Genomic DNA, 27,834 nt, shown 5'->3' with positions numbered 1-27,834 from the left:
GCATTGAATATAGATATACAGTTTACTTTGTTAATCTTTAGGGGAAACTTGAGGAAACTAGAGTTCCAGTGATCTGATATTTGGATCACTTATCAGTGTAATCCTGGCTCAAAAACCTGGATTGGGTTAGAAAGAAAAAAGCTGGTTTGGTACCTTTCTAGTGGTAAAGGGTCCAGGAAACAAAATACTTCCAAGTCTTTTTAACTCACTCACATGTTCTGAAGTAACTTAAACCAAGACCTCCTGTGCTTATACTGGACAATTCACTAGACATTGTACGAAACAGCTCAGTTCATGGATAGTTCAACAAAGGTAATCTAGCCAAGATGTCACTGAAACAGAAATCTCACAATTGAATTTCTCCATCAGGTGGGCTTCAAACAGAGTGAATGATTAGAAAATGGTGACTGGGACTTTCATGGCACTGCACCTTTAAATGCTCCTCCTGCATCCAAACTGCATAAACTCCCAGTGTTCCAGAGCTGCACTGCTGCTCTCATCTGTAGTCATTTATCCGAGAGGATTAGATTTGATCTAATTCCTGGTTTAGAAGTGATTGTAAAGCCCGTGAGGGGGGGAGTGTAATTCCTGAATTTAAGAGGTGTTGTGTGGGTCTCTATGTGTTTTGTTTGCTGCAGCTTGTAGTGTGGGGATCAGCCGGTATGCTGCATTCAGGCTGGATTCATCACTTATTAGAACGTGAATGGTTTGTGGTGCTGTAGAGGGTGCAGGGATTAGTCTGATACCTGGTTTTAGAGGAGAAACACCTGAGCGAGAACAGGATCACCGGAAAGAGGGGATGAAGCGAGAGGGAAATACTGATGAAATGTTGAACTCCTTACTCCTTCAGTAAGTCATTGCTGAGAAAATGTAGCTTTCTTCAGATTATTTAATGATACATTGCACATTATAATACACTACATTCAGTTATCATCAGTGTGTGACGTATAAAACAATGAATCGCTGTCAGTTTAATGTGGCAGATTTTATTTTTTCAGATACTAATCACAGTCAAACAAAGGATGAATAATGAAAAGGGCCCCTCTGCACAGACTTCTATCAAAGCAAGATGCCCAGACTGGAAGAATCACAAAAGATTTCACACGTTGTGTGTCTGTTAAGTCAGGTCCATCTCTTTCCACTTGTTTCCATTCTTTTCATTTGTTTCACCTTTTTAATGTTAATTTTGCATCTTTTTTTCAGTTGGACCTCTTTGGATGTTTTTGCATTACCTTTTGGCCTTATAGGTGTCACTGAAGTAGGGCTGAATATGGCAAAGACCATAATTGTGATTATTTTGGTAAATCACTGTAATCTTGATTACTTAAGATTATTTATTAATTTAACAAAATCATGCATTTATTGAACATTAAAAAATGTCTTTATATGGGATTTTCTTGAGCTCTAACATAACTGATAATCACCCAGTCCTAATCTAAAGTTATTTTCAGTCTCTTTGTAGGTATCTGTCTTTTCAATTTTGTGACTGTTTTGTTTCTGTTTAGCCAAGTAATCCTTTCATGTTCCTTTTCTTCATTGGTTAATGTCTCAGTTATTCTGGTTGTTAGATATCTGCTGGTTCAAGGGGTTAAATGGGATCTCATATAGAGTACCAGTCAAAAGTTTGGACACACTCACCCATTCATGTCCAAACCTTTGGCTGGTACTCTACGTACTGTTCCAGTGGTGTTTTTCATATTAAAAACAGCCAGTAGTTTTCCTACTTTTGGTTCTGTATGATGTCGATAAGGGCAGATATCTCAAATATGGTGATCTGGATCACCATCTCTGGCTGTGAGCCCCCTGAAAAATTGACCTTTTTATTGAGCCAGTAGCACAAACCACTGCTGTGCGATGATATGCTTTAACTTTTAACTTGCAAAATCAAGTTACAAGTGAGGGTTATCTTCCAGCTTGCACACAGTATAAAACCCTCAGCAAGGGTTTGAGCGGTCACTTGAGAAAGCATGAAAACAAAAGAAATCATTTTAGACTTAAGAAAAAGAAGTGTTGATACTCACAAAGCAGGAGATGGATATACAAAGTTATCACAGTGTTTCCAAATGTCAAGAACTAAAGTAAGAAGTATCAAGACATTCAGAGAGATCCACACACAGTACAGAACAAGCCTGGCAGAGGTAGGAAATGAAAGATTTCAAATACTCTGGAATACAAAATAGTGAGAGACACTTCTAAAGACCCCAGAACAACTGCCAAGATACCAGTGAATCACCTTGAAAATCTGTGGGGTGAACTCAAGTCTGTGCCAGAAGACCATCAAATCTGGAGGATCTTGAGAAGAATGGGCTGGGATTACTCAGGGCATGTGAGTGTGTGAGACTACAACAAATGACTGCAGGCAAAAAGGATATGCTATTGACTATTAGCATCAGGGAGGCGAATAATTTTGACCCTAGTAGTTTTTGATTTTTTGTAAAATAACTTTGTTCCTGTGTGCAAAGTAAACTAATGAACACACCTAAAATAAAACTGTTTGGAAAAGCTGTGTTAAAAATTCCTGCTCTGTTAGCAGCACATGTGAGATACATTTTTTTTTTTAATTACATTTTCATGGGGATATTTCTGTCCTTATTTGTATGATGCTCTTGCATACAATTTATGAAATGCAGTAAAGGTTTGCAGCACTTTGTGTAAATCCACCTGGATGTGCATCCTGAAGTTATTGTTTGTAACAGTAACAAGGACAGGAATGAATCCAGTCAAACATTCCCATAGCTGCTGTTTCATTTGACCTTTGTAACCCCATAGTGACATAAATTCTTTGCTGACCTCTAACCTGGATACTCAGAGCCCTTATGTCCTTCCATCTGTCAAGTTACCAGCAATGACAAAAATAGAAACTCATCTGTGTGAGTCCAGTACACGTCACAGGTTTGGCAATGAGGAGGAGGGAAGAGGAGGCAAAGAGAAAGGAGGTGAGGAGAGAAGAAAAAAGAAAGGAGAGAAAGACAGAGGAGAAGGAAACAAGAGAAGATGGCAGCAGTAAGATGTGTTTTTATTTAAAAAATGTGTTCACTGTCTATCAGCTGTGAACATGTGAAGAGACACAGCTGGTTCTCAACACAAGTGTCCTTGGCACAACACTGAACCACAGATGACTGATCCTTTTCTGGTAGCTTTAATGTGGATAAAAGAGTGACTCTGATTCTTCAAAGAAATAACATCGACACATAGGCAATTTGGGGTGGGCCAATTAGGCTCTTTACTGAGTGCCCTTCTAGTTAGTCCACCCATCCATCCATTTTTGCGACTTCAGCTTTGGGTGGTGGGGGCAATAGTTTAAGCAGAGATGCCCAGCCCTCCCTCTCTCCACTTACCTCCTCCAGCTTATCTGGGGGCCTCTGCCAGACGCTCCCAACACACCCTCACTACACGTTTGTTATGAACAAAGTGTGATTAGCACAGAAGTCCAACAACATAACACATACTCAGGAGTCCCCAGTAGGGGCACCCTCAAGCACCTCATTCAGGGACTCTAATGGTGACATGCCATGTTCCTAAAGCCAGATTCATCAACTGGGGATCAGATTGCCAGGACCTCTGCCCCTGACCTCCACCCAGCCCAAAAAGCACTGAACCCCTGCTGCCTATTCTTTCAAGTGGTGGATCCACAGGCGGGCAGGCCCATCTGTTGCTTTTGGGCTGTAATCGGCCAGGCCCCATGGGCTAAGGCCCAGCCACCAGGTGCTCTCCCATAAGCCTGGCTTCAGAGTGGGGCCCCAGTAACCCCATCCTGGGCAGGATATCCATGTCCCTTGGTTTTGTTTCCATCATAGGGTTTTTAGTTTTTTTTTTTTGTTTTTGTTTTTTTGGGGGGGTCAGAAAAATACACAATATTGCATAATTAGTGAAGAACAAATATAAAACCAGAACTGAGGTCTTAAGGGTTTTTACACAGTTAAAATTACAGTTGGATCTACATTATTTTTTCAGCTGGCCCTTGTCCAGTCTCACTGACCAGTCAAAGCTCTACTCTGTAAGCCACATTCATACAGTGCATTTGTGTAGGTGTAGCTACATACAGTGCCTTTCTTATAATACACTTGCAGAGCTGTGCTTTGAGTGAGTAGGCTGCATTATGAGTTTAACATGTTACAGTTGTATCTTCTTTGTTCTGCTGAGTGTACATCTGTGTGTTTGGGGATTGGGGAACACTGGGATGTCTTACTGAGCTGATAGTGGGTATAGGTATGTTACACTGGCGCATTCAAATGACATAACAGCTTTAAGATGACGTAGCAGCAGAACGCAGCCTCACTGAGTCTCCGTTACAACTTGTGTCAAAAATGCGGAGCTTCAAATTATTGTACTGATAGGCCAAGTAAAACCAGACTTATCATAAATAATTTATTCCATGCTTTTTCCTGAATATTGTCATCACATCTGATGAAGAAAGAAACTGTAAAAGGGGGATATCACTATGAGGGGCCGTTAGGGACATTATTACTTAAACGCGCTCACACACACTACTGAAACGCTCTCACACACACACTACTGAAACGCCTTCCTGTTTAGCCAAAACGCCTTCCTGTTTACACGAAATGCGCTCACACACACTACTGAAATGCCTTCCTGTTTAGCCAAAACAACTTCCTGTTATCACAAAACACCTTCCTGTTCACACAAAATGCTCACACACACACACACACTACTGAAACGCGCTAACACACACTACTGAAACGCGCACACACACACTACTGAAACGCTCTCGCACACACTACTGAAGCGCTCTCACACACTACTGAAACGCTCTCGCACACACTACTGAAGCGCTCTCACACACTACTGAAACGCTCTCGCACACACTACTGAAACGCTCTCACACACTACTGAAACGCTCTCGCACACACTACTGAAGCGCTCTCACACACTACTGAAACGCTCTCGCACACACTACTGAAACGCTCTCGCACACACTACTGAAGTGCTCTCACACACACTACTGAAGCGCTCTCACACACACACTACTTTTTGGCTTCATTTTTCAGCAGAAGGTTGCCTCTTGTTTAGGGCCCTTAGTAGCTGGAAGTTCACGGCCTGTTACCTGCAGTTCTCCATCTGATAGCTCAATGTGGCTTCATCTACCTGTTCTGTTATTCTTTATGACATCTTTATTTTATCCCATGTTCAAAAATGACCATTGTCTTGTTTTCTAGGCGTTCTTGATGAACTGTACTAATAGGTGCTAAGTTCACCAACAGACGCATTGCATTTCCTGAGACACCTTCATAATAAAAGCTCTCAGTGAGCTGCAGCATAAAGAAATGTTTGGTTTGAATAAGCAGTAGCTTAATACACCATGTTTTTCGGGACTATAAACACAGACCCCAAGTCATAATACTGCCAATTTATAAATTCACTTTATCAGTTTATCAGTGTATTACAACATTCTATGATAGTGACTTAAAAATGTTTGCTGAAATGAAACTCTTTCACGTTGTGAGTAATGTATCGAATCTCTGCTGTGGTTCTTTTTAAACTGTCCTGTGGCTCTGCTTGAATTCTGCCTGTTGTGCTGCAGTAATTTCCTACTGTCAGGTTCTCCTACAATAGTTTTGCATGATTCGTAGCCCTTCAGTTCATCCTAAACCTGATACACGACAGATTAGCTTGTCTCCCTTTAGTGGGTGGGGCTTCTGCACTAACAGCCAGAGCTTTTTGGCCGAGATCTCCATATTATCAATATCTGCTCTCAGTGATGTCATAAAGATTTAGGAGTAGAAAAAAAACTTGAAACAGAGTGTTTAGAGTAGTCTGAAGCCTAATTTTTGTTCTTGTTTAAAAAGACCATTCACCACTGTAATAGTATTTATATGACAGACAACTTGTTGTAGTTATCATTGAAATGGTACTTGTATCTGTTATAGTGTTTTTGTTGAAGTTCTATCCGGATATTTCTGGTGTAATTCTGATTCTGTTCTGGTCCTGTTGGTGTCTGTCAGTGGTGTTCTGTATCATGCTGCTATCTTTTCAGATAAAACCTGATTAAAGCGCGTGCTGGGACAGAATCAGTCCATTGGCGGGGGGGTATTTGTGTATGTCTGTGTTTGATGACATCAGCAGGAAAACATTAGCAGAGTCACTGGAGAATGGGAAGAAAATGAGAATCTAAAAATAGAAAAGACAGAAAAAGTAGGACAACCAGATTATCCATACCTCCTGCTCCCTCTTTTCTTCACTGTACTCCTCTAATCCTTCTTCTCACCTTCACCCTGGTCTCCTGTCCGTCACTCATGCTGCTTTCTTTGTCCATTTTTCTCTAGTTTTCCTCTTCTTTTGTCATCACCTCCTTCTCTCCTCATTTTCTTAGGCCCTTCATTATTTTAGCTTTCTTCTCTCTGTTTCCTCTCATCTCTTATTTACTCCTCTCAGCTAGTTTCCTTCTCCCTCTCACTTCTCTTCCTGGCTACAGTTATTATGTTTCACCTTTAGGTTCTCTCCTTTGATGAGCTAAAGGTATTGATCGGTTTGTTATTGCATTAACACTGAAGGCTCAGGGGTGACTTAATGGTAACATGTTCCAAGCAGTGGGAATACAGTTTACACTGGCATTCAGTGTTGTTAGAGGCATTCAAGCCCTCTGTGATGACTCTCAGTGTTTTTGTACTGTGCACATCCACCCACATGTCAGAATACTGTATCTCACAGATGCAGCAGGTCAGGCAAAAATAGAGGTGAAGTGTAAAAATAAAAAAACGAGTGGTACTTACAAGATGCCTCGCAGATGCCTGCTGACACAGAAATTCTGAATAACTGCTGCACGCTGCTTGCAAACAGTGCATCAAAATTGTACTTGTAAGGCTTGCAGCTGAATCCACATCAGGGTTAGTTGTCCAGTCTGCAGCCCATCTGCACCACTTACACTCATGTCAATTAAAAATTAATTTCCTGCTGACCTTTTTCTCTGCTGCTCATTTATAATTTCACAACTTTAATTAGCTGAGCAGCATGTCTTCACCAGCGATTGGCCTCAAATCTGACCTGGAACTCCAGGTGGGTGTAGTCTGACACTTTCTGAAACCTACATACACATGGGAAGTAAGGGATATTCTGAGTATGAAAACTAATGTAAGTACTCCTTTCAGGAATACACTCATCAGAGTTTTTCAGTCAGCTTAGGTCAGTGTTCTTTCTGAAAGCAGAGAATTGTTCGTGTAAAATCTGTGTGTGTTTGTAACCAACTGAGGTCAGCTTCTCTACTTTTATTTTCACTTTCATTAGTCATCATTTTCCAAGCCTTTTATAAGTGTGTGGGGCGACACTGATACCCAGCACATTTGATTTGGTCTGCATAATGGGAATAAAGAGAGAGAGAGAAGAACTTCTGACAAGTGTCACCACAGAGAGAAGAAAGCTAAAGGATATTTATTCCCATATATATATATATATATATATATTTTTTTTTTTTGTTTGTTTGTTTGTTTGTTTGTTTGTTTGTTTGTTTGTTTGTTTGTTTGTTTGTTTGTTTTTACCTTGCCCCCATGAGCAAAAACTCCCTTTTAACAGGAAGAAACCTCCAGCAGAACTAGGCTGAGGGAGGGGCCGCCATCTATAGTGACCGGTTGGGAGTGAGGGGACGGATACAGGACAAAAGACATCCTGTGAACAAGAGGCAGAGATTAATAATTGCTAAGGATTAAATGCAGAGAGGGGTATAAGCGCATAGAGAGTGAAAAGAGGTGAGTGAAGAAAAAACAGGAAGCCACCAGCAGCCCAGGGCTATTGTTGCGTAACTAAGGGATGGTTCAGGGTCACCTGAAACTTTATGAAAAAGAAAAGTTTTAAGTCTCAACTTAAAAGTAGAGAGGGTGTCTGTCTCCCAAATCTAAATTGGGAGCAAAGTGCTCTACTGGGGTGATATGATACTATGGGGTCTTTAAGGTAAGTTGGGGCCTGATTATTCAAGACTTTCTATGTGAGGAGAAGTTTATTAAACTCATTTTTGGATTTAACAGGAAGCCAATGAAGAGAAGCCAGTATGGGAGAAATATGCTCTCACTTTCTAGTCCCTGTCAGTACTCTAGCTACAGCATTTTGGATCAGCTGAAGGCTTATCAGGGAATTTTTAGAACAACCTGATAATGAAATACAGTCGTCTAACCTAGAAGTAATAAATGCGCACACTACTTACATCTATGCTTTCAAATGGCAACAAGACAACAACAAACAAACAAAAGAAAAGAAAAAAAACAATTGTGATCAAAGCTGAGCATTCCATCAATATAATGAAAAAAAAAATAAACTAAACGTGATGTTTTGACAGATTTCAAGGATACCAGACAAAGGGAATGAATGTGGGAGCAAATACTCTCTATGCAGTCATTCCTTTCAAATCATGTATTGACCTAAGACAGGTGCCCATTTTAGTAAGCTTACAAATTCAATACAAGGACAAATTCAACACTGACCAACAACCAAAGTCATCTTGCGTACAAGTAAGAAGGGCAATAAGTTTTGCCAAATACAAATCTCTAAATTTATTAGTTAGCTCAACCCCTAAAAAGGTAAAACTGTGATGTGCTCTTTCCCTGAAGACAATGTGATGCGAAAGCATTTGGGGGGCTTTTACTTGAAAAAGTTCATTTTTTTATGTTCATTTTTTACCACAGAGTTTTTCTGGAGGTAGTTGAAAGGCTTTAACAAAGCTGAAATGTTTTTACTGCTGAGCAGATAAAAAAAAAAAATTTACTGTAAAGGACTTAAAGCATTTTATTCTGAAAGAGATGGAGGAATTCTAATATGAATGTCACTGATAAAAATGCTGGTGAAAAGACTTCTGATTTAAAAATAAAACATTATAAATTGGATCACAATCAGTAAACTTTTGTTTTTTTTTTTTTTGGTCAAAATAATTTTTCCAAAAAAGTTCAACAGTAAGATGTTCCCTTGTAAAAACAAGTCAACACAGTTTTTGTTTGATCCTATTTTATCCCATTGGTCACAAATGTATGAATATGGATTCACCATTCTAATAACTGACTCATAGTTGCACTTATTCTCAAGCAAAAATTCCAAAAATTTAAGTCTTAACTGTGAGAATTTGCCTCTTTTCCTGAACTCACATTGTAGCAAAGTTAATATTTTTGGATTTGTTTTAGGATTTTAATTGTGCTAATTGGTATCAGCCTGTAGAGTGATCAACATAAGCACACGTACAACATAAAATATATTACACTCAACAAAGGAGACCTACAGATTTGATATTGTATTAACCTTCTGGGAACCTGGTGGCTGTTTTTTCTTTAGTTATTAAATTGACTTTCAGTCAGTGGAATGGCAGGGATGCAGCAAAAAGGCTCTGAGCAGAGGATGGGGTTCTTTACTGCGGTTTTCAGGGACTCAAATGCCACGCCGCCTCCTCTCCATGTGGTTCCCATGACAACAGGTAGAGAACATCCTGCACGCTGCGATGTCTGTTCGAGGCTAACAGCTCCCGAACAGCCTGTTCAGGCGCTTTTTTTTTTTTTCGAGCTTTCAGTGAAACAAAGCCAGCTGCTCCTCTGTGCTCAGTAACAACACAAGAGCTTTTTTTAGTTTCATATCAGAAATTCAGAAGACGCTGAATGTGTGTAAGAAATTGCTTGTGTGTCAAGGCGGCGGCGGTGAGCCGAGTGGACTGATCGGAGCTGTTGCTGCTGTTTTAAAGTCTGTGTTTTACAATATTTGAAGTCGTGCAAAAGAAAGTCACTGAAAGAAAAGTTTAACTGTGCTGCTGAAGTATGGTAAACTGTGGATAAGATAAAAGATTTTTAGCAAGTGGCCAGCTAACAGTCTATCGGCCCTTGCAATGTCTAACTCTCAGTCTTAATTTCGTGGTCTTTATGCAGTAGCTTTAATATGTTTACTGATTTTTTTTTTTCCCGTAACACAGGAAATGGAGACTTTCCCCATTTCTTGACACTGTTTTATAAACCTTTTTATTTTTTATTAGTTTACAAAAGCTCAGTGGTTGAGTTCACATGCATTAAGTGATAATTATAGAATGGCAATGGCCTGGAGATTGGCATGGAATAAAAACTGTTAATATCACATATATATATTTGTATTCATGTAAGTTCAGCTTTTTACATTTTTTTCTACTGACATTTATAGTAAACATTAAATATGTAAATATTTTTATCTATTTCTGTTTATTTATATACATTTAATTTTGATATACAATAAAGTTTTGATTTAGGCCAGTATTATGTGTACATTTAATCTTATTTATACCTAGTGAGCACACTTAAATAATGTGTCCTCTTTTTGCAAAACATTATTTGAATGCAAAAAAAAAACAAAACATAAAAAATGTTAAAAGGGAACTATTGTGCTTTTATTAATTTTTGTCACATGCATACTATTCCAGTGGTGGATGTGTTTATTAAACCTGGTTACATTTTTAAACAGTGAGGTCCTAGTCCCTTCTGTGAGTACAGAAGTTCCACTCACCTGCTCTTCAAACCTTCTGTTTACAAGAGGCAGCCAATCAGAGGAAAGCTGGCCTATACAGGAGCTGGTCTGAAATGGAGAGGAGCTAAAATGTCTATTTTCAGACAGAGGATGAACTTAAGGACAGCCCCGTTTGAGAGAAAGGCTATTCTGAATTGTGAATCTATTGTGAATTTACTACTCTAATAAAGTCCAATTATATATACATATGTAGCTGGAAATAAAGCACAACAGATCACTGTAATGATGAAGTAGGATGGGGTTTAAAAATGTATATATACAGTAAAACAGCTTATTCAAATACCAAACTACATTTGAACCACACTAACCTTAAACTGAACAGGTTAAAAGTTGACACTGAAGAACACGTTACAGTTTCTGAAATACTCAGACAAGCCTGTCTGGCACCAACAACCAGGCCGCATACAAAGTCACTTAAATCACCTTTCTTACCCAGTGAGTGTAGTTCGCTTGTGCAGCAGCATATTTCATTGTTACAGCGCCTTCTTGTGGACAGGGCGATGAAGGGGAATGGAGGATGTCAGGTGATATAGTTATTAGGGAGGAAGTTGAGATGGATGGATGGTTCCAAACATTAGACTTTCACTCAAAACAACCACACTCAAAACATACAAAGGTGTTTTCAGTGGTGACTCTCACATATTAACCTTTTGCATATGTGTTGTTGTCCACAGCGCCCCCTACAGTGCGAATTGTGCACTCCGGTCAGGCCTGTAGTGTGGAAGAGGAGCGCTACAGTGAGAGGGTTTACACTATCAAAGAGGGAGAGACTCTAGAGCTGCAGTGTTTGGTGACTGGACACCCGCGACCACAGGTAAAACACTCTTACTTTGTGTATATACAAATCAGTGGAAGAAAAAAGGATGAGGGAAGTAGGATGAGGTCTTGAATAAATTCACGAAGATTGAATGAATCTACAAAAGAGTGAAGTTTACATTCACACTTCTACACACACTTCAACCATGTTGACTCTGCAGAGCGCTCAGTAACAGGAAAAAAAAACAAAAAACCTCCCATTATCCCCAGCGGCATGCTGAAGTGCCAGAGCCCCCGCTGAGCAGAGCTACTCTGATGCCTTTGTGTTTCATAAATGACAGCAATCATACAGCGAAGAAGAAGAAGAAGAAAAAGAAACCCCTTGAGGAGGAGAAGAGCCACTGCCAATTGGGAATGAAGATAGACATTTACCAGGAGTGAAGACGAGGAGAACGACAAAAAGGGATGAAAAGGGTAAAGATTTTTAGAAGACTTTTAGTAAGTGTGGCTATTATTCATTGCAACTTTATTTTTATTGATGTTGCAGATGCAGAAATAAGTGTTAATGTGGGGAACTTTGATAGTGAAGGCCTTTCAATCAATGACTCATGTATAGTTACATCTGACAGGCTCACAGTATATACTGTACCTTAGCAATGAAAAGTTGTGGCTCACAGACTCTTTCATGGATTTTTCTTACTTCACTGTCATCAATGGAACAACAGTAAAGACATCTAAACTGTGAAGTAACTTATGGCTTTATGCACGCTCTTCATTCTCCAACCATCTTCATTAGGTCATTAACTGGAGATTTCCCAGCACTGTTTGAGAAGTTTCCACATTTGCTGAGCACTTGTTGGCTCCTGTTCCCTTACCCCTACCAACCTGAACCAGTGAATAATGCATTAAGTTTACACTGATGCACAAGAAAATGGGAGGGTGTATGATTACTGTTGCTTTTCCTTTTAAGTTGGAAGTCTGCAATCTTGAGTTCTGAGTCAGAATTTTCTACTGGAACACCCCCTCAAGTCGGATTTCCCACTTGGAACATTGGAGAAGCCCCACTAACCCCAACTTCACAATAACCAATAGTAAATGGTAGTAGTAAAGCTGTTAAACTTGTAATTTGTACTACCACTGTTGTGTATTTGAGACTCGAAAAATAGGCCATACACAGAGCATTGTCCAGGCTCTATCCATGAGCATGAGCTGGGAGTGATGTCACTCCCAGCTCCAACTTCCGATGTATAAGGAGAACAACATTACATCTGAATGTTAAACAAATACAAACGTTATAACATCAAGGGAAGACAACAATGGGATGACATAATCAAAGACTCGTAAGACTTGTAAAGGGTGATAGGGTCAAACACTCCATTACTTTCTGGTTATGGGGATTATAATCAAGAACAACAGGCAAACGATTCAGGGAATAGTGAGTCTGTCTCAATATGTTTCATCATATTTTCTGTTCTCTCACAAAGACACTGCAGGAACCAACTATGCCACATCTGGACTCAGCCGAAAATTCAGATTTCCACTGTTGTAATGTCAGCCGTTTGAGTTTCTTGATCCAAGCAGTTCTCTTCTCCCTATTGGTCTTCCTCAGCAGCAGTAGTAGTAGTTTTTAGCAGTAGTTCCACTATAAAGGCCATAAGTGCCTGCCTCTTGAGCCTTACCTGTTTAATGGTGATGAGCTCTGTGAACTGGTAACAAACTGATAGTATCACTCACACTGGCAAAAGAAGTCTTTTTACTCTACATACATCACATGATGTAGTGGCTTTAGAACAGTCATATGTGCTCTACACTGATTAGATTAGATTCAACTCATTGTCATTGTGCACACAAGGCACACAACGAAATGATCGTTCCAGATCACTCATCCAGAGACAAGCCTCTGCGGTCATGCAGCCAGAGACCGGTTCTACCTTTAGGCAATGTGGTTTAAGTGTCTTGCCCAAGGACACAGTGCAGGGACAGGGGCTCAAACCGGCAACTCTCTGTCTGCAAGGCAAGCACCTACCCACTGCACCACTGCCACTTTATTTCTGATAAGCCTCATTTTCAGACTCAAATTCTGTTTGCCAATGGGAATAACACCTTCCAGAAAAACTCAGATTAACAAAGAAAATCTATCTGCAGTTGGTACAGGAGGTGGTGATATATTTTCTGTCTGCAGTTTTCATACAGGATGAACAATATATACAGTTAACATATAATAACAAATCAACCAGGGTTGTCATGATCTGCACTATTGACAAGATGTTGATATTTCAAAAAAAGATCCCAACCCATTCCACTTGTCTCCATGCATGCTGCATACATGCATACAGCCATCCTTTCATGTCTCCATTATGGTTTACATTAGGGCTGCAACTATCGATTATTTTAGTAATCAAGTATTCTATCGATTGTTCAATCGATTAATCAAGTAATCAGACAAATGCTTTTGACTTAACAGTTCATCTGCATATTTAAATTTTCGTAGATTAACTGCAGGTTTTTCACTGTGGTGGATGGAGCAGCTTCAAAGTTCTCTTTTCTTGTTGATACAGTGTATCACAAACGTGAGTACACCCCTCACATGTCTGCATATATTTAAGTATATCTTTTCATGGGACAATACTGACAAAATGCAGCTTATATAACAGTCTTCATGTAGAGCAACAATTCGTCTTTTAAGATCCTCAGAGAGTTCTTTGCCATGAGGTGCCGTGTTAGAACTTTCAGTGACCAGTATGAGAGAGTGTGAGAGCTGTACTACAAAATTGAACACACCTGCTCCCTATGCACACCTGAGACCTAGTAACACTAACGAGTCACAAGACATTTTGGAGGGGAAATGACAAGCAGTGCTCAATTTGAACATTTACGGGTGTAGTCTATAGGGGTGTACTCACTTTTGTTGCTGCTGGTTTAGACATTAATGGCTGTATACTGAGTTATTTTGAGGGAAGAATAAATTTACACTGTTATATAAGCTGCACACAGACTACTTTTCATTGTGTCAAAGTGTCATTTTGTCAGTGTTGTCCCATGAAAAGATATACTTAAATATCTGCAGAAATGTGAGGGGTGTACTCACTTTTGTGATACACTGTACCTGTTGATCAGGTGGTTGATGAAAGGCCTCCAGCTGTTTCCCAATAAAGGTTTTAATGGTGGTTACAGGAAAAAGGACCTCTGCTTTGGATGTTAGAAAAACGTTTCCTTTCGCTCCACCTGAGCTCACCGTCTGGATAAGGGCTCCGCCTCTTTGTGCTTGCCACGCACATGCAGACAGACTGCACGTACAAACTGCTGCTGTTGTGTTATCAGTGTTTTTGTTGAAAAACTGAGGGCTGCCTGAGCTTGACGTCGTAATGCTTTGTATTCACAAGCTTCCTCCTAAATACGGTTCTATTGCAAGTCTATTTTTAGTCACTAATCAGGGATTAAAGCATAAAAAAATATTTTGATGAAGCCCCTCAGTACCCAACAGGTGACCAGGGGGTTTCCTGTTGTTACCAAACGATCGTTAGTGCTAATGGCAGCACCTGCTAGCAAGCTGTGGAGATAGCGATCCGATCCGGTAGCTACAGCTGAAATTCTCAGACACAACACACACACACACACACACACACACATGGCTGTAGAGAGCAGTGGAGGTGTGAAAAAAACTTGTCAGCAATGATCCACTCTGTGTTAAAGGGTTGTTTTTTCCAAATGACGGAAATCCATTGTGAGTTTAAACGAAGCACAGAAGCAAGAAATTTGTGTTGAGGATTTTTTTATAATCAAATTATTCGAGTTACTCGAGAAATTGTTGCAGCATCGTTGCCTAGTTTACATGTTTTAATAAACTCTGTTTTTCCATCCCCACGCCAACCAGTGCTATAGTTGTTTGTGTGGAGCAAAATTTCGGGCTAACTTACTGGTTCTTTCTTTCCTTTTTTCCCAAAGTGGTATTGGTTTGGTGTTGTTGGGTCAGCTAGGTTTGGAAAATAGAAAGTGATTAGGCCTTTATGGCAGTGCTACAAATGTAATCCCACTTCTAAGTGAGAGCAGATGAAAACTTGTCTCCTTCCACTTTAAGTGCAGTTTGCTGTTAGTCTGTTATAAACCTGGTGCCTAAACCACATGTCAAGACCAGAGGCCATTATGTCTGCATCATTTAGCAGCCACTTCAGGCTTCCCAAAGTGAAACCTTTTGGAAGTCTTAAACGATGATTCAGTTCACAAAGTTTATTTCTACCGGGTGTATTTCCCATCAGTGTGTCTCACTCTGTCTCTATAATCATACTAACTTCCATTGTAGAGATTAATAGAAAAATCATTATATAAATCTTTTTTTTTTTTTTTTTGAAGTTCACGTTTGTTTTGTTTTGTTTTCCTCCCCATATCTGAAAGTAAAAGCAGAAATGAATTTTGATAACTGCATTAGGGATCTCAATCCAGTGACGTTTGCTGTCTGACCCACTCATGCTCACCCACACACAGATACTATGCCATAAAGTCTCCCTTATTGCTTTTGGCTTTTAGAGAAGAAAAACAAAATTGATCAGCTGCACGAAAATTAAAATGCAGCTCAAAAATCCCTAAAAAGTGAACTCCATTAATGCAATAACAGTGATGGAGAGAAAACACAACCTTGCTACTGGGGTTATAAATATAGTTAAGAGTGAGATTGGAGCAAATGCCTGAGCAAACAGAGCTGCATTACTTGCTGAAACTGATGTTTGACAGTTTATGTCACTTCCTGTTAGCGCTAAATGCTGCACTGCACAAACGTCTTGTTTTGGTGGACTGTAAGTGGACCCTTTTCAGTTCTAAAGACTGTTGGTGTGAAGTGGAACAAAATGAAACAACCTCAGTTATTAAAATGGTAAATGGATTGTACTTACAGTGTATAGCACTTTCCTCCTCAATTTGAACACTCAAAACTTTATCTTACTACAAGCCTCACTCATCCATTCACACCTTTTTCTATGCTTAAGTGCTTTGTCTAACATTCACACACTCACACTCCAATGGATGCATTGGGAGCAACTTGTGGCTCAGTATCTTGCCCAAGTATACTTTGACATGCAGACTAGGAGAGCGTGAGATCAAACCGCAGACATTCCAATTAGTAGAGGACCTGCTCTACCTCCTAAGCCTGCAAGTTACCTGCAAGTTCCCCAACTGAAGTCTTAAGTGTCTTTTTCTTCCTCCAATCTGTTCTCTGCACTCGAGTTATTTTGCCTTCTTTTTCTCCCCTCTTGTAACCTGTCATGTAACCTGTCCCCATTTTTGTCGTCTTCTCTCTCTTTTGGTTTTTTTCTGTCCTTGATTCTTTGCCCTTATTTCCTCTTTTCTTCCCTGTTTGTTAATACTCTCCTCTACACTCCTCTGCTATATCAACATTTACTTCTCTCATTTTCTCCTCTTTCCACCTCCTGTTCTCTCTTTCTTCTTTCTTTTTTTCCTCTACTTGTCTTCTTCGAAACATACTGCTGTGTCAGTCATGACAAGAGACCACAAAATGTAAAACTTTAGCAAGTTCATTTTGAAATGGTCAGATGTTTCTGGGTGAAATAACACTGCATGACTACCAATAGCAGCAAGGCCCATATCAATATTGACTGACCAGTTTGTAACTGTTATCAATGTAATACTGGTGCCCTGCCGAGTACCCATCCCTACTTCAGATGGACTATAATGAGGACTTAGACATAGTGGATGTTAAGATGCAAACATAGCACAGCACCTACATGCCATGTTGAATCTTAGTGTGGACATTATGTCATCCGCAGTTTAAAACAAACAAAAAAACCAATCAGGCCAAAGCAGCTGTTTGAGTGACGCCAATGACTCCATACCTCTTTTTATCCTGTCCCCCTTTTCTCCACTTCCTGCTCTCTCCTCTTTCATTCTTTACTCTCTCTGCTGTCAGTCTGTTGTAGCTATAAATAGAACAGCTACTGGCACACACTCTGAATCCCCCCCCCCCCCCCCCCCACACACACACACACACACATACACACACACACACTAAAAACACACTTTTTTCCTCTGCAGAGCTCAGCTTCCTCTGCATTTTTCTTTCATCCCTCCTTTCTTCTTAACACCTTTCTGCTCTCTTCTCTCTGGCTCCACTTAGCAGTGTTATAATGACAGTAGACTTCAAGAGATGTTTTTTCACATCACACAAACAGTCTTTTAATGAGCTCAGATAAACATGTATTAGAGTTGGCGGTCATTTTGTCGAAGTATTCAAACACTACATATCTAAAGGTACTGATAGCGCAATGTACGTTTACAACGTACTTCTATATTGTGCTATTAATACAATGTATTAGGAAAATGCACTCTCACTTGAGTCTAATGTAGATAAATCCAGTGATTTATTTTTGTGATATTTTGTCATTGATAAAACTCCTGTCTCAGTTACCCAGAAGAAAATTGCAGGTCCAAACTTCAAAATCACTATAAATAAATAATTAGAACAGCAACAAACTCACATAAGAAAAGCTCAAAACTGTGGAATTTGACATTATTACATCATAATAATGTTTGCCAGTCAACTAATACTTCCAGCTCTACTTAGATTTACTGTTGAGTAGTTTAATCTATAATAAAGTATTACATTTAATAAGCTCATCATATATTTTGTGTCTTCATTTGGAACGTATCAACAACTGTCAAATAAATGTTGTGAAAACAAGCACAATATTGGTATCTTTAATACTATAAAGTATAGTATTAGGTGGCATCAACAGAAATTACTCTTATTACCAGCATCTCCAGCTGGTAGTGAAAAAAAAAAAGCATTCCAGGTGGCAGGGAATTCACAATGGTCCAAAACAGACTTTGTATAATTTGAGGGAAATTAATCATCAACTAAAATTAACTACTAACTAGCGAAGAGCAGCTTTCAGCTCTTGATTTAGGTGTTCAGTCTGGCCATTAGTCTGGAGATGGAAACCAGAGGACAAGCTTTTGAATGCCCAAAGCAGTACAAAATGCTTTCCAAGCCTGCGAGGTGAATTAAGGGTGCCGATCAGAGCCTATGTTGGAGGGTACATCATGAAGCCAGAACACATGCTGAACAAAGATTTCTGTAATCTGAAATGCTGTTGAAAATTTAGTGAGAAGCACAAAATGAGCTGCTATACAAAACCTGTCTACTTTGGTAAATCTAACAGCATTGGCGTAAGAAGGTGGTAGATCAGACACTAAATCCAAAGCTATGTGACCAAGGTCATGAGAGCACAGGAAGAGATCCATGCTGCCTCTTGTCTCAGGTTCATGCTCCAGTGCTTGGTAAATACTCAAATCAATCTTTTTTTTATCTGATCATTCAAACTGTGACAAAACACCTCTTAAAACTTTGTCATCCCAACCATTGTCTGCAGCCACTCTGTGGAAATCTGCAGAATAATCTGCAACACTAGTTGCCCCTGCCACATCCTCAGCAGCCAATTGGAAGGCTCATCGGGAATCAATGAATAATCAAAGGCTAATGTGAATTTTTGCAGACCAGGTGCAAGTACAATCTTTATGAGTAAGTCGATCAAATAAGATTGCACTGGAGAAGGAACCCCTGACACTGGCGTGGAAGAGTTGACTGAATTAAATGATTCATTATAGTCTGCATCATACTGCCAGGATATTACAGCTGCTCCTGAGATGCCTGGTTCTGCTTAGATAATGCTCATAGTGCTTGATTATGCTTTCCTAGAAGGAATCCTTGATTCGCAAGCTCTTTGTACTGAATCAGCATTCCTGAGTCCATGTTGTGACAGGATTGTTCTGTTGCAATTAGTGTAAAAGATTCAAAAGCTGGACTCATCTGGAAAGGTTCAAAGACTTTAACACTTTTGAATTCAGAACAGGTACAAATTTGCAGCTTTTTGGAATGTTACTGATATTCAAACAGTGGTTTTCAAGTCTTTTTATAGGATTGACTTCAAGGTCATATGACAGGTAAGAGTTCACTGTTCTCACAAGTTGCAGATGCTGGTTGATTGTGGTTAATTTCACAGGTGGAATTGCAGGTAAGACTTCTGTTTTCCACAGATGTAGTTAGAGGGAATGATTCAGTTTTTTTCTCCACAGGCTCTGGTGCAGGCAAGGCCTCTCCAAGTCCACAGATGAGTATTTCTTTGTGGCAGGTAAAACAGGACAGAATCAGTGAACAGTTAGGAGGTCAGGTTAGCTAAGTACAGAGCATGGGTCAAAAGGTCAACGGGTCAATAAGCTGACCTGAAACTATCTCAGAATCCAGTAAGGAGAAGAGAACCAGGATTATACACTGCTGGAGATGGTTGATTAGGATCTGGTGTGTTGGTGGAAACTGGGGCAGCACATTTACTTTTGGGAGGGGTAAGCAGAGTTAATACTCACGTTCACACACACACACACACACACAATAGCGAAAGGAGAGACAGATCAGGTAGAGGAGAAGAGAAGAGAAGAAGGCAGGTCAGAACCTGAGTACAGGGGGACCATGGCACTCTCACTTACACAAGTGCTAAATAACACTGAAGAAGTTATTACCACCTGTACCAGGTGAGATCCCCAAATGACCACAATATTGATATGAAATATTAATGCTTGGAGGAACATGTTTTTCCCTGTGGGTCTACCAGTTATGTAGGGAATTCCAAAACATTTATTTCATGGATATTCCATATCATATTATCCAAAATGTTTCAACTGAGGAAGAAAACAAAAGAAAAAAACAAAAAAACTCTGCACCTCCAAAGCACTCTAAACCGCTCCAAGCGGGGTGTTTTCAGATGAGTGCCCGGGGCTTTCAGCTGACAAAAACACTTAGGTTTACATGCCCCTTGACATAAAAATAACTGGATGCAGCAAAACATAGGCTCCAGCATGAACTTCACATAAGCACACAAAACAAAAAGCGATCTAACTTGTGATCAGTTAGTATTTTGCAAGAATTAACATTAGTGAGCAAGCAAGGTTAGGCTGGACAGTTAGTTGTGAACATGCTGGATGAATGTGGAGTAAGGTTAGGTTATAAGATAAATTGTCAGTTAAAACTATATCTGAGAGTCTGAATAAAGTGGCTGACGTCATCTACTCCAAAATAGTGTCTACTACTGTGGGCAGTTAGCAAATTTGTTTATGTTGGCAGGACAAAAGCAGTTGAAATTAACAAGAAAGGCAATTTTATCATGTGAAGCCTGCCTGGAGAAACAAGAATGTAACCTCTAAACAAGCTAGGGTCAACATCAGTGGGGCGTTCTTTTCATTGTTTGGTTCTGAGAATCAAAACTGCACTGCAAAAACTAAGTCTCACAATCTTATATTCAGCCAAAAAGTATTTTTGATCTTGTTTTAAGAGTGATATACTAAGCAAGAGCTGAATGTGTACGATTATTAAACTTGTTTTGTCTAAAAACTAGATATTTTGTCTTATTTCACAAAATCTTACCAAGTGTAATTATCTTACTGCACTGGCAGATTATTTCACTTGCTTTGGAAAGATTCAGACTATAATCAAGTGACATAACACTTGGTAAGATTTCTTGACATGAGACAAAATATCAGTGTCCCCTTATGCTATTTGTAAAGGAAGAATATACATTCTCACTGCACGTTCTGCCTTATATTTTGGACTATGAGTACATACGTGTTGTTTTGTTTTGGAACAAGTCAAAGCTGATACAGTGCTGTAGAAATGAAATGAGATGAGACATAAAACTAAATTAAACTTGTAAGTTTGGAAGAGTAGCTCCATGTGGTCCATAGCTGAAATTCTTCCAAAATAAATGTGGTCAAACTTTGCTAACTTTGGGGCACTGAAACTGAGAACACTGCTTAAAATTATTGGATGGCTCTAGTTTTCATGATGTGCTACATGGTCAGTTCTAAGACCAAATGTTTTTTAATTGAAAGCAGAAACGACTAAAATAGATTTTGATTCCATAATTTTGGCAAAATGTCTCCAAATGACGATAGGTGCCAATTTTGAGACAGCCAGTCTTCCTAAACTATTCCGCTAATTTTGATGAAACTGGGTTTGTGTGAATTGGAAACTTACAAGTATGAAAGCCAATTAACAAATTTCAAATCTTATGATACTACCTCTGGTTGACCTCTACTTGGACCCTTTATTTGACCTTCCCAGTAGCAGGAAATCTTTAGTATAGAGTAATGTAGAGTAATGTCATGTATTTTAAAGTATATTAAAATATTGCACATTATTTTTATTTTCTTTCACAGTATGTTGATGACAGTACTGTGACTCATAAAACTTTCACTAATAAAACGCATGACCTTTGCTTCTTCTCTAATTTTTCCCTACATTGTTAAATAATTTTAGTTGTGGAGGCATCAATGAACAAACATGTAACCAAGTGATGAAACCAATGTAGAACAGTACAGTGCAGTTTCTGTATAGACATGTTTTTCACTCATTTTCAGTCAAGTCCTTGTACCTGAATTTATGTTTTGTTTGTTTCACGACTTGACACTGACCTATGAATCATTCAAGCATAAAAATGGCAACTAACTCAAGGTATGAACCAGTGTCATGCTTTCGCGCATAACAGACAACTTAGCACAGAACCCATTTTCAAAAGGTATCTTCAGGTTCTTTAGGTCTCAGTGGAAGGGTGGCTGTCATAACACACTGCCAATGCAATAAAGAATACCTGGATAGAAAAATTACACAATGGACATGAAATGAAGTGAGGGCTCATTCTGACAGAGAACAGAACCAAAGGCAGTCAACATCCAAAGAAGAGCTTTGAATGTCCTTCAAGAAGCCTGGAGAACTATTCCTGAAGACTGCTTAAAGAAATGACAGGAGAGCTGCCTCAGAGAGTTCAGGCTGTTTAAGAATAAAAACGGTCACACCAAATATTGACTTTCCAGCTTGTTCAAATTGTACAAACTGTTATTTTTTTCTGCTCCTGCTCATTTTTAAAAAAACAAAATATAAAGAAATGAGGGGTGGCTCAAGACATTTGCACAATACTGTAGATGTCATAATATTGTCGGTAATTGATGAAACTGAGATTTCTCCATGTCCCATCTAGATATAACATTCTGATTTCTAGATTGTTACAACCATAAACAGATAGGACAAGCTGACAATGTATGATTAAATCTCATCTAAACAATGTAAAATTGATAAGATATATATCTTCGAAATGATAGCAATTGCCTATTTAAATGGTCATATTTGGACCTATGGGAGCTTTGTTCTTGCAGTTCATGTTGTTTTTACTCTTTGTGTAGTTACTGTTTTTAAAGTTGTTTGTTTAGGCTTAGAAACGTTAACATTCACAATGCTAAACCAGCAGGTTCAAAATTAAGCTTAAGGCGACCTAAGTGTGCTCAAAAGGAGTCCTTATGTGAAGAGTTGGGAGTGAGACCAGGCTCTGCAAACCTGTTTTAATTTATGCAATTTATCATTCATAAGCTGAATTATAAAATCAGACACCTTCCAGCCAGTCTTGTTTTTGAACTTCAGTTTTATTTGCTGTTAGAGTACTTTCCGGCACCAGAACTACTCAGATCTACCCTATTTTGGATATGGGTTAAAAGTTGCCCTTTTAAAATGAATCACCTGTTTGAAAGTTCAATTTTCAAAATTAGCAGAAGATTACATGTGCATTGTGGTCTGTGTTTATATCCAAATGATGAACTGAAAATCAGGTTGCTAAAAATCAGGCTTATGCAGGTGTGTAAAATTTCCCTTTATTTAGTTAAAACATTTAACAGCTCCTGGTGAGGCATGTCAAATTGAGAGGAGACCCTGGGGCAGATCTAGGACTTGCTGGAGAGATTATGTCTCTCTGTGTACCACCAGAAGAGCTGGAGGAGGTGGCTGGGGAGAGGGAGGTCTGGGCATATCTGCCTAGACTGCTGCCCCCATGACCCAGACCTAGATAAGAAAAGAGATGGATGGAGATCTATAAAAAAAAAAAAAAATAGGACCATGCATATGCACATCTTTATAAGTCTGGCAAATAGACTGCCTATGCATATTTGTGCCTCTGTGTGTATACACACACACAATTTAGGTTGTGTTATCTACACTGGGTTTTATGTACAAGTACCTTAAAGAGTGTTAAGTGTCATGTATACAAAGAAAGTCACAAAAGACCCAAGATCAACATTGCTCTATGCCTGCAAATATAGTAAGAGGTAGCAGTGTTGTAAATGATGCAACTACAGTGATGCTGTGGTAATTAGACTGCGTGTCATCACACTGATCCAGGATCTATGGACAGAGTATTTTTAGCTCATTAATTCACTATTTTGAGGTTGTTAACCGTCTGTCTGCACTAACAGGCAATAAAAAGTCAGTTTCACTCCAGCTGGCATCAGAGCAATCAGCATGTGGGAGGACTGTGTCGTGGGACAGAGAGGGGGAGGGCTGGATGATGGAGCAGGTGGGACTGAAAGAGAGAATCAGAGTGTAAAATCTGCTGATGAAGTTAATATATAGATGTTTAATTTAGCTTAGAACCAGGGGGGACAAAAGAGAGCTAAATAAGGAATCTATCCAAAACTACTAAAAAACACATAGTAATGAAATTGAGCTGTCTGAAAAATTTAAAAATACTGTGAATTCCAAATCATGTTTTACATTGTTTAATTGAGTCTGAACAGTCTTTTCAGCTTTACCACAAAAACATTCAATATAGGAAAATAAAACACTAAATTTGGATAAATGTTTTTTGTGTGACAATCTGGCTCGTGAGGCCATGACAAAAGGCTGGAAAACTGTTCAGCATTTTAGGAAGGTAATGTATTAAGCAAACTTAAATAACTTAAATTCAAAACTAATGAGGTATGCAAATCAGTAAGACCAGTAGTGTAGGATGTGCATGAGTGCTAAGATGCATTTGTGTGTTGTAAATCCAAAAAATAAAATAAAGAAACTAAAGAAAAGCTCATTTAACACATGATATGATGGCAGGCAGGTGATAGACCACAACCACAACTTTAGAGCTTTTGAACACAGATATTCCCAGTTGGCATTGATGAGACCTCTTCCTCAGGTGAAACATTTCCTACAAATATACTTTTGTTTGCCAAATCCAGTTTTTGTTGCTGAAATTAATTATTATATTATTTATCATTCTATATTTATCTATTATTCATTATATTATTTATCATTCTAATTTCCTTTTTTCTAGCTTGATTTCATTTTCTCCCTCTCAGTTTTATGGTCTTGTTTTAGCCTTTCCAAAGCTATTAGCTTAGCTCTTTCACTCTCCAACTGCAACAAAAGCAAGCTGCTCAAAAGTAAGCCCAGCAGTCAACAGAGGAGTAACCACTGGAAATGGCTGTAAACCTGAACAAGGTTCCTCATCCAGAACTTGTTTAATAACCAGTCCTTTTGCCAAAATAGCTTTAATGTCAGCTGTATGGATACAGACGACAACGTCAACACCATAGTATTCAGCTAGTTTCAGTAGCTGTTCTTTGGTACACTTCTCTAACAAGCTCAAAGAAGACGAGTCAACAAAAGCTACAACTGAAGGTGTATCACAGGATGACACAGAACACCAACGAGAACAAAGACTGGGAGTACACAAGCAGAACCAAAATGATGGTAACAATGGACCTGCAGAATATTCCGTCTACCCAACCACTAGCTAACATTTTATCCCTAGCCTTCATGTGGCTTCTGGCAAGTTTTAGGCAATCTCCAAGCAGGCAACCCCAAACATTCCTACAAGACAGCTGTCCGGAGAGTGACACTAACCACAAAACCACAGCACTATGAGAATGTGAAAAAACTGATGCAAAACAAAGGAGAAACACCTCTAAAGCCTACCTGGGAAAACTCCAATCAGCACTTTTCTTAAGTTCCCAACAAATAAAACTGATGGCAAACATGTTCTAAAATTGAATTGAATTGAATCCTTCTACATACATGTATTTTCTTCAAAGTCCAGAATTCGATCCACTAATCATGGCAAACTCAAATGTACTAAAGAAATAAGGTCATGACAAAATGGTGGACTTACAAGTTGAGGGTTGTTGTTCCTTATGCTTCACCTTTAGTTTTACTTCCTGTGTCTCGTCTGCTGTGATTCGGTTCACCTGTGTCTCGTCTTCCCAAACTGTCCCATGTCTGTGTAGGTTCGCAGTCATCCAGGTCATAATAGTTTCATCCAAAAGGCTTCTTCAGTTCGAGAACTGAAGAAGCCTTTTGGATGAGAGGTGAAACATCTTCAAGAAACAAAAAGAGGTCCAGTCGCTCTTTTTCAAGCTCCACACCCATAATCACCCTCCTGTATATTTATTACCTCAGTCTCCCTTTGTCCATTGTCTGTTCTTCTTTCCTCAGTATGCTCCAGCCCCAGTGTTTATTCTTACTTCAGGTTTCTGTAATTGAGGTTTTCAGTTTCCTTTTGTATTTTATGTTTCACCTTTGTTCTCCAGTTATTAGCTAAATAAACGGCTTGCTTTTAGTTCACCACAGTGCTCAGTGACAATTATGGCCATCACTTTAATGCATGGGCTTCGGCTGCAGGTCTACAATGAACCAGGCGCCTCAGGAGACATGAGCTTAATTTTTGATGATGACAGGGCTCTCCTTTATCACACGAAAAGCTCAACATATTTTTACTGGAGGGAAGCCTACAAACTATGTCTGTAACTTTACTCATTGTGCTTTTTAAGTTTTTCTAAAACATTTATTACTTTCTGCTGGCATGCCATAATAAAGCTTTGTCTGACACGTAGTTTATTTTTTTATTTTTAGAGCTGTACAACCCACTCTTACACCCTTTCTCTCTGATATACTCCAGAATAGTCACAAGCACACCTGCTGTGAGACTCGCTCTCCTCCTGCTGCACACCTCTTCAGAGTTCTCGCTCTGAACTTTCACCCATCAGTCACGTCACACCATATATACATGAGAAGAGACTTAAAAACATTAACTCTTGAAGATCAACTGCAAGTTCTCATGAACCATGCCAAACATACTATTGGAAAAACAAGGGACTATGTGGTGCATTCAACCTTTTAAATTTTCAGATTGGGATGGACTTTCTGAAAAATCACCCTGATGTAACTGAAAATGAATTGTGAAAGTGAAGAGAAAGTAAGTTATGGAGAGAATGTAAGAAATAAATGTGTGGTTCAACTTTACAGATCTCTTTTTTGTAATGAAGAGGTCTGTGACTGCATATGGATGAAGTGAATAGTTTTGTGTGCCACAGAGGATTTTTTTTCTTGTAATATGGCAACCCACCACTGGGAACGAAAGCAGTGTGACTTGCTCCGTTACTGCATAAACCTACACCAAGTGTGGGAAGAAGCACTTCCTTATGGAAAAATGAGACAAGGGTGAAATTTTTTGCTTTAGTTTGACACTGGTCTCATCCACTAACATGGAGGGGGTGAGGTCTATGATCTATGCTGCAGCCCGACACAAGGGGGTGATATCAATGTTTTGGGTTCACCTTTGAGGAGCTGTTGGTTCATCTATGTTTTTTACAGTCATTGGGAGAAAGAGCACATAGTGTGGACAGAACAAGGATAAATCTGGCCAAAAGGCTAGACTAGACACTGCTCCATCTACACTAACATGTCCACAGTCGCTAAAAATGTACATAATGTGAAATATATATAGTAATAATCTTCCACTGTCCTGTGCAGATCCGTTGGACTAAGACTGCTGGTGGAGCATCAGACCGTGACTCCTCACTGCATAACGAAACTCTGAGGATCGAAAACATCAACCGACACCAGGGAGGGCGTTACTACTGCAAGGCTGAGAATGGATTGGGATCCCCCGCTATCCGTTCCATACGAGTAGATGTCTACTGTAAGAACACAAACAACAGATACAAATTCTGAAATTCTGGACAAATACCTGTATTTGGATAATTTCACTGATAGCCAGATGACTGTTGTTGATACTGAATATTTTTTTTCTGTGTAAGCCTTGTTCTGTCAGGGTGACAAAGATTTATAGAGGCAATCATCGTTGATAAAATAGTGATGCCACAGGTGGCATATAAACTGATTAGTTAATTTTAGATTGCCAGGCATCAAGAATTGCCCTGTTGTGTTTCTATCAACCATGTGGTTGCACCAATATAGTGCAGACTCCGCCTATTCGGTACATGAAGGGTGCAGACCCACTTGCTTTGCCTTCTGTGTCTCTTTTGGTTTTTTACACAGAATTGAACGTGCTAAACAGAAGATAAAAACATAAAACACTATGTACATTTACAATGCCTTAGGGCAGTGAAAACATTAAAACAAAACTTAAAACACGCAGACATGCACACACAGAGGTATTGAGTGTAGCTCTGTGTAAACAAAAAGATTTTGAGTCTGTTTTTGAATCTCAGCACAGATGTCATTGTTCTCAGGTCACCAGGCAGCTTGTTCCAAAGAACAGGACCACAGTAGGGGTGTGCGATATTGACAAAAAATAATATCTTGATATTTTCTGTAATTTTTGCAATAACAATAATAAACGATATTTTGCATTATTTAAAAATGTGTTCGTAAGAGAAGGGCAAGCTAGTAAAAATATAAGACTTGACACGTTAACTTTTATTTTTATTTTATTTTATTTAACCACGAAAAACACATTGAGATTAAAATCTCTTTTTCAAGAGTGTCCTGGG

At 39.1% G+C, this 27,834-nt stretch overlaps 1 protein-coding gene across 2 annotated transcripts in view; it reads left to right on the top strand.

The window, feature by feature from the left end:
* Positions 1-27,834, top strand: part of mdga2a (MAM domain containing glycosylphosphatidylinositol anchor 2a) — a 153,893-nt gene that overhangs the window by 43,224 nt on the left and 82,835 nt on the right. Inside the window, exons 1-3 of one of the 2 annotated variants that reach the window (XM_030719302.1) lie at positions 11,220-11,287; positions 11,571-11,703; positions 26,852-27,020. In XM_030719302.1, coding sequence (XP_030575162.1) covers positions 11,695-11,703; positions 26,852-27,020 — 178 coding nt within the window. In that variant the 5' untranslated portion in view covers positions 11,220-11,287; positions 11,571-11,694. Of the gene's footprint in view, positions 1-11,147; positions 11,288-11,570; positions 11,704-26,851; positions 27,021-27,834 lie in introns of those variants that run through there. The other variant, XM_030719301.1, reaches the window with a different exon arrangement.

This window comes from Archocentrus centrarchus, chromosome 22 (genome assembly GCF_007364275.1).
Source record: "Archocentrus centrarchus isolate MPI-CPG fArcCen1 chromosome 22, fArcCen1, whole genome shotgun sequence".
NCBI lineage: Eukaryota > Metazoa > Chordata > Actinopteri > Cichliformes > Cichlidae > Archocentrus > Archocentrus centrarchus.
Note: the sequence above shows the minus strand (reverse complement) of the source record. Positions and strands in the feature narration are given on the sequence as shown.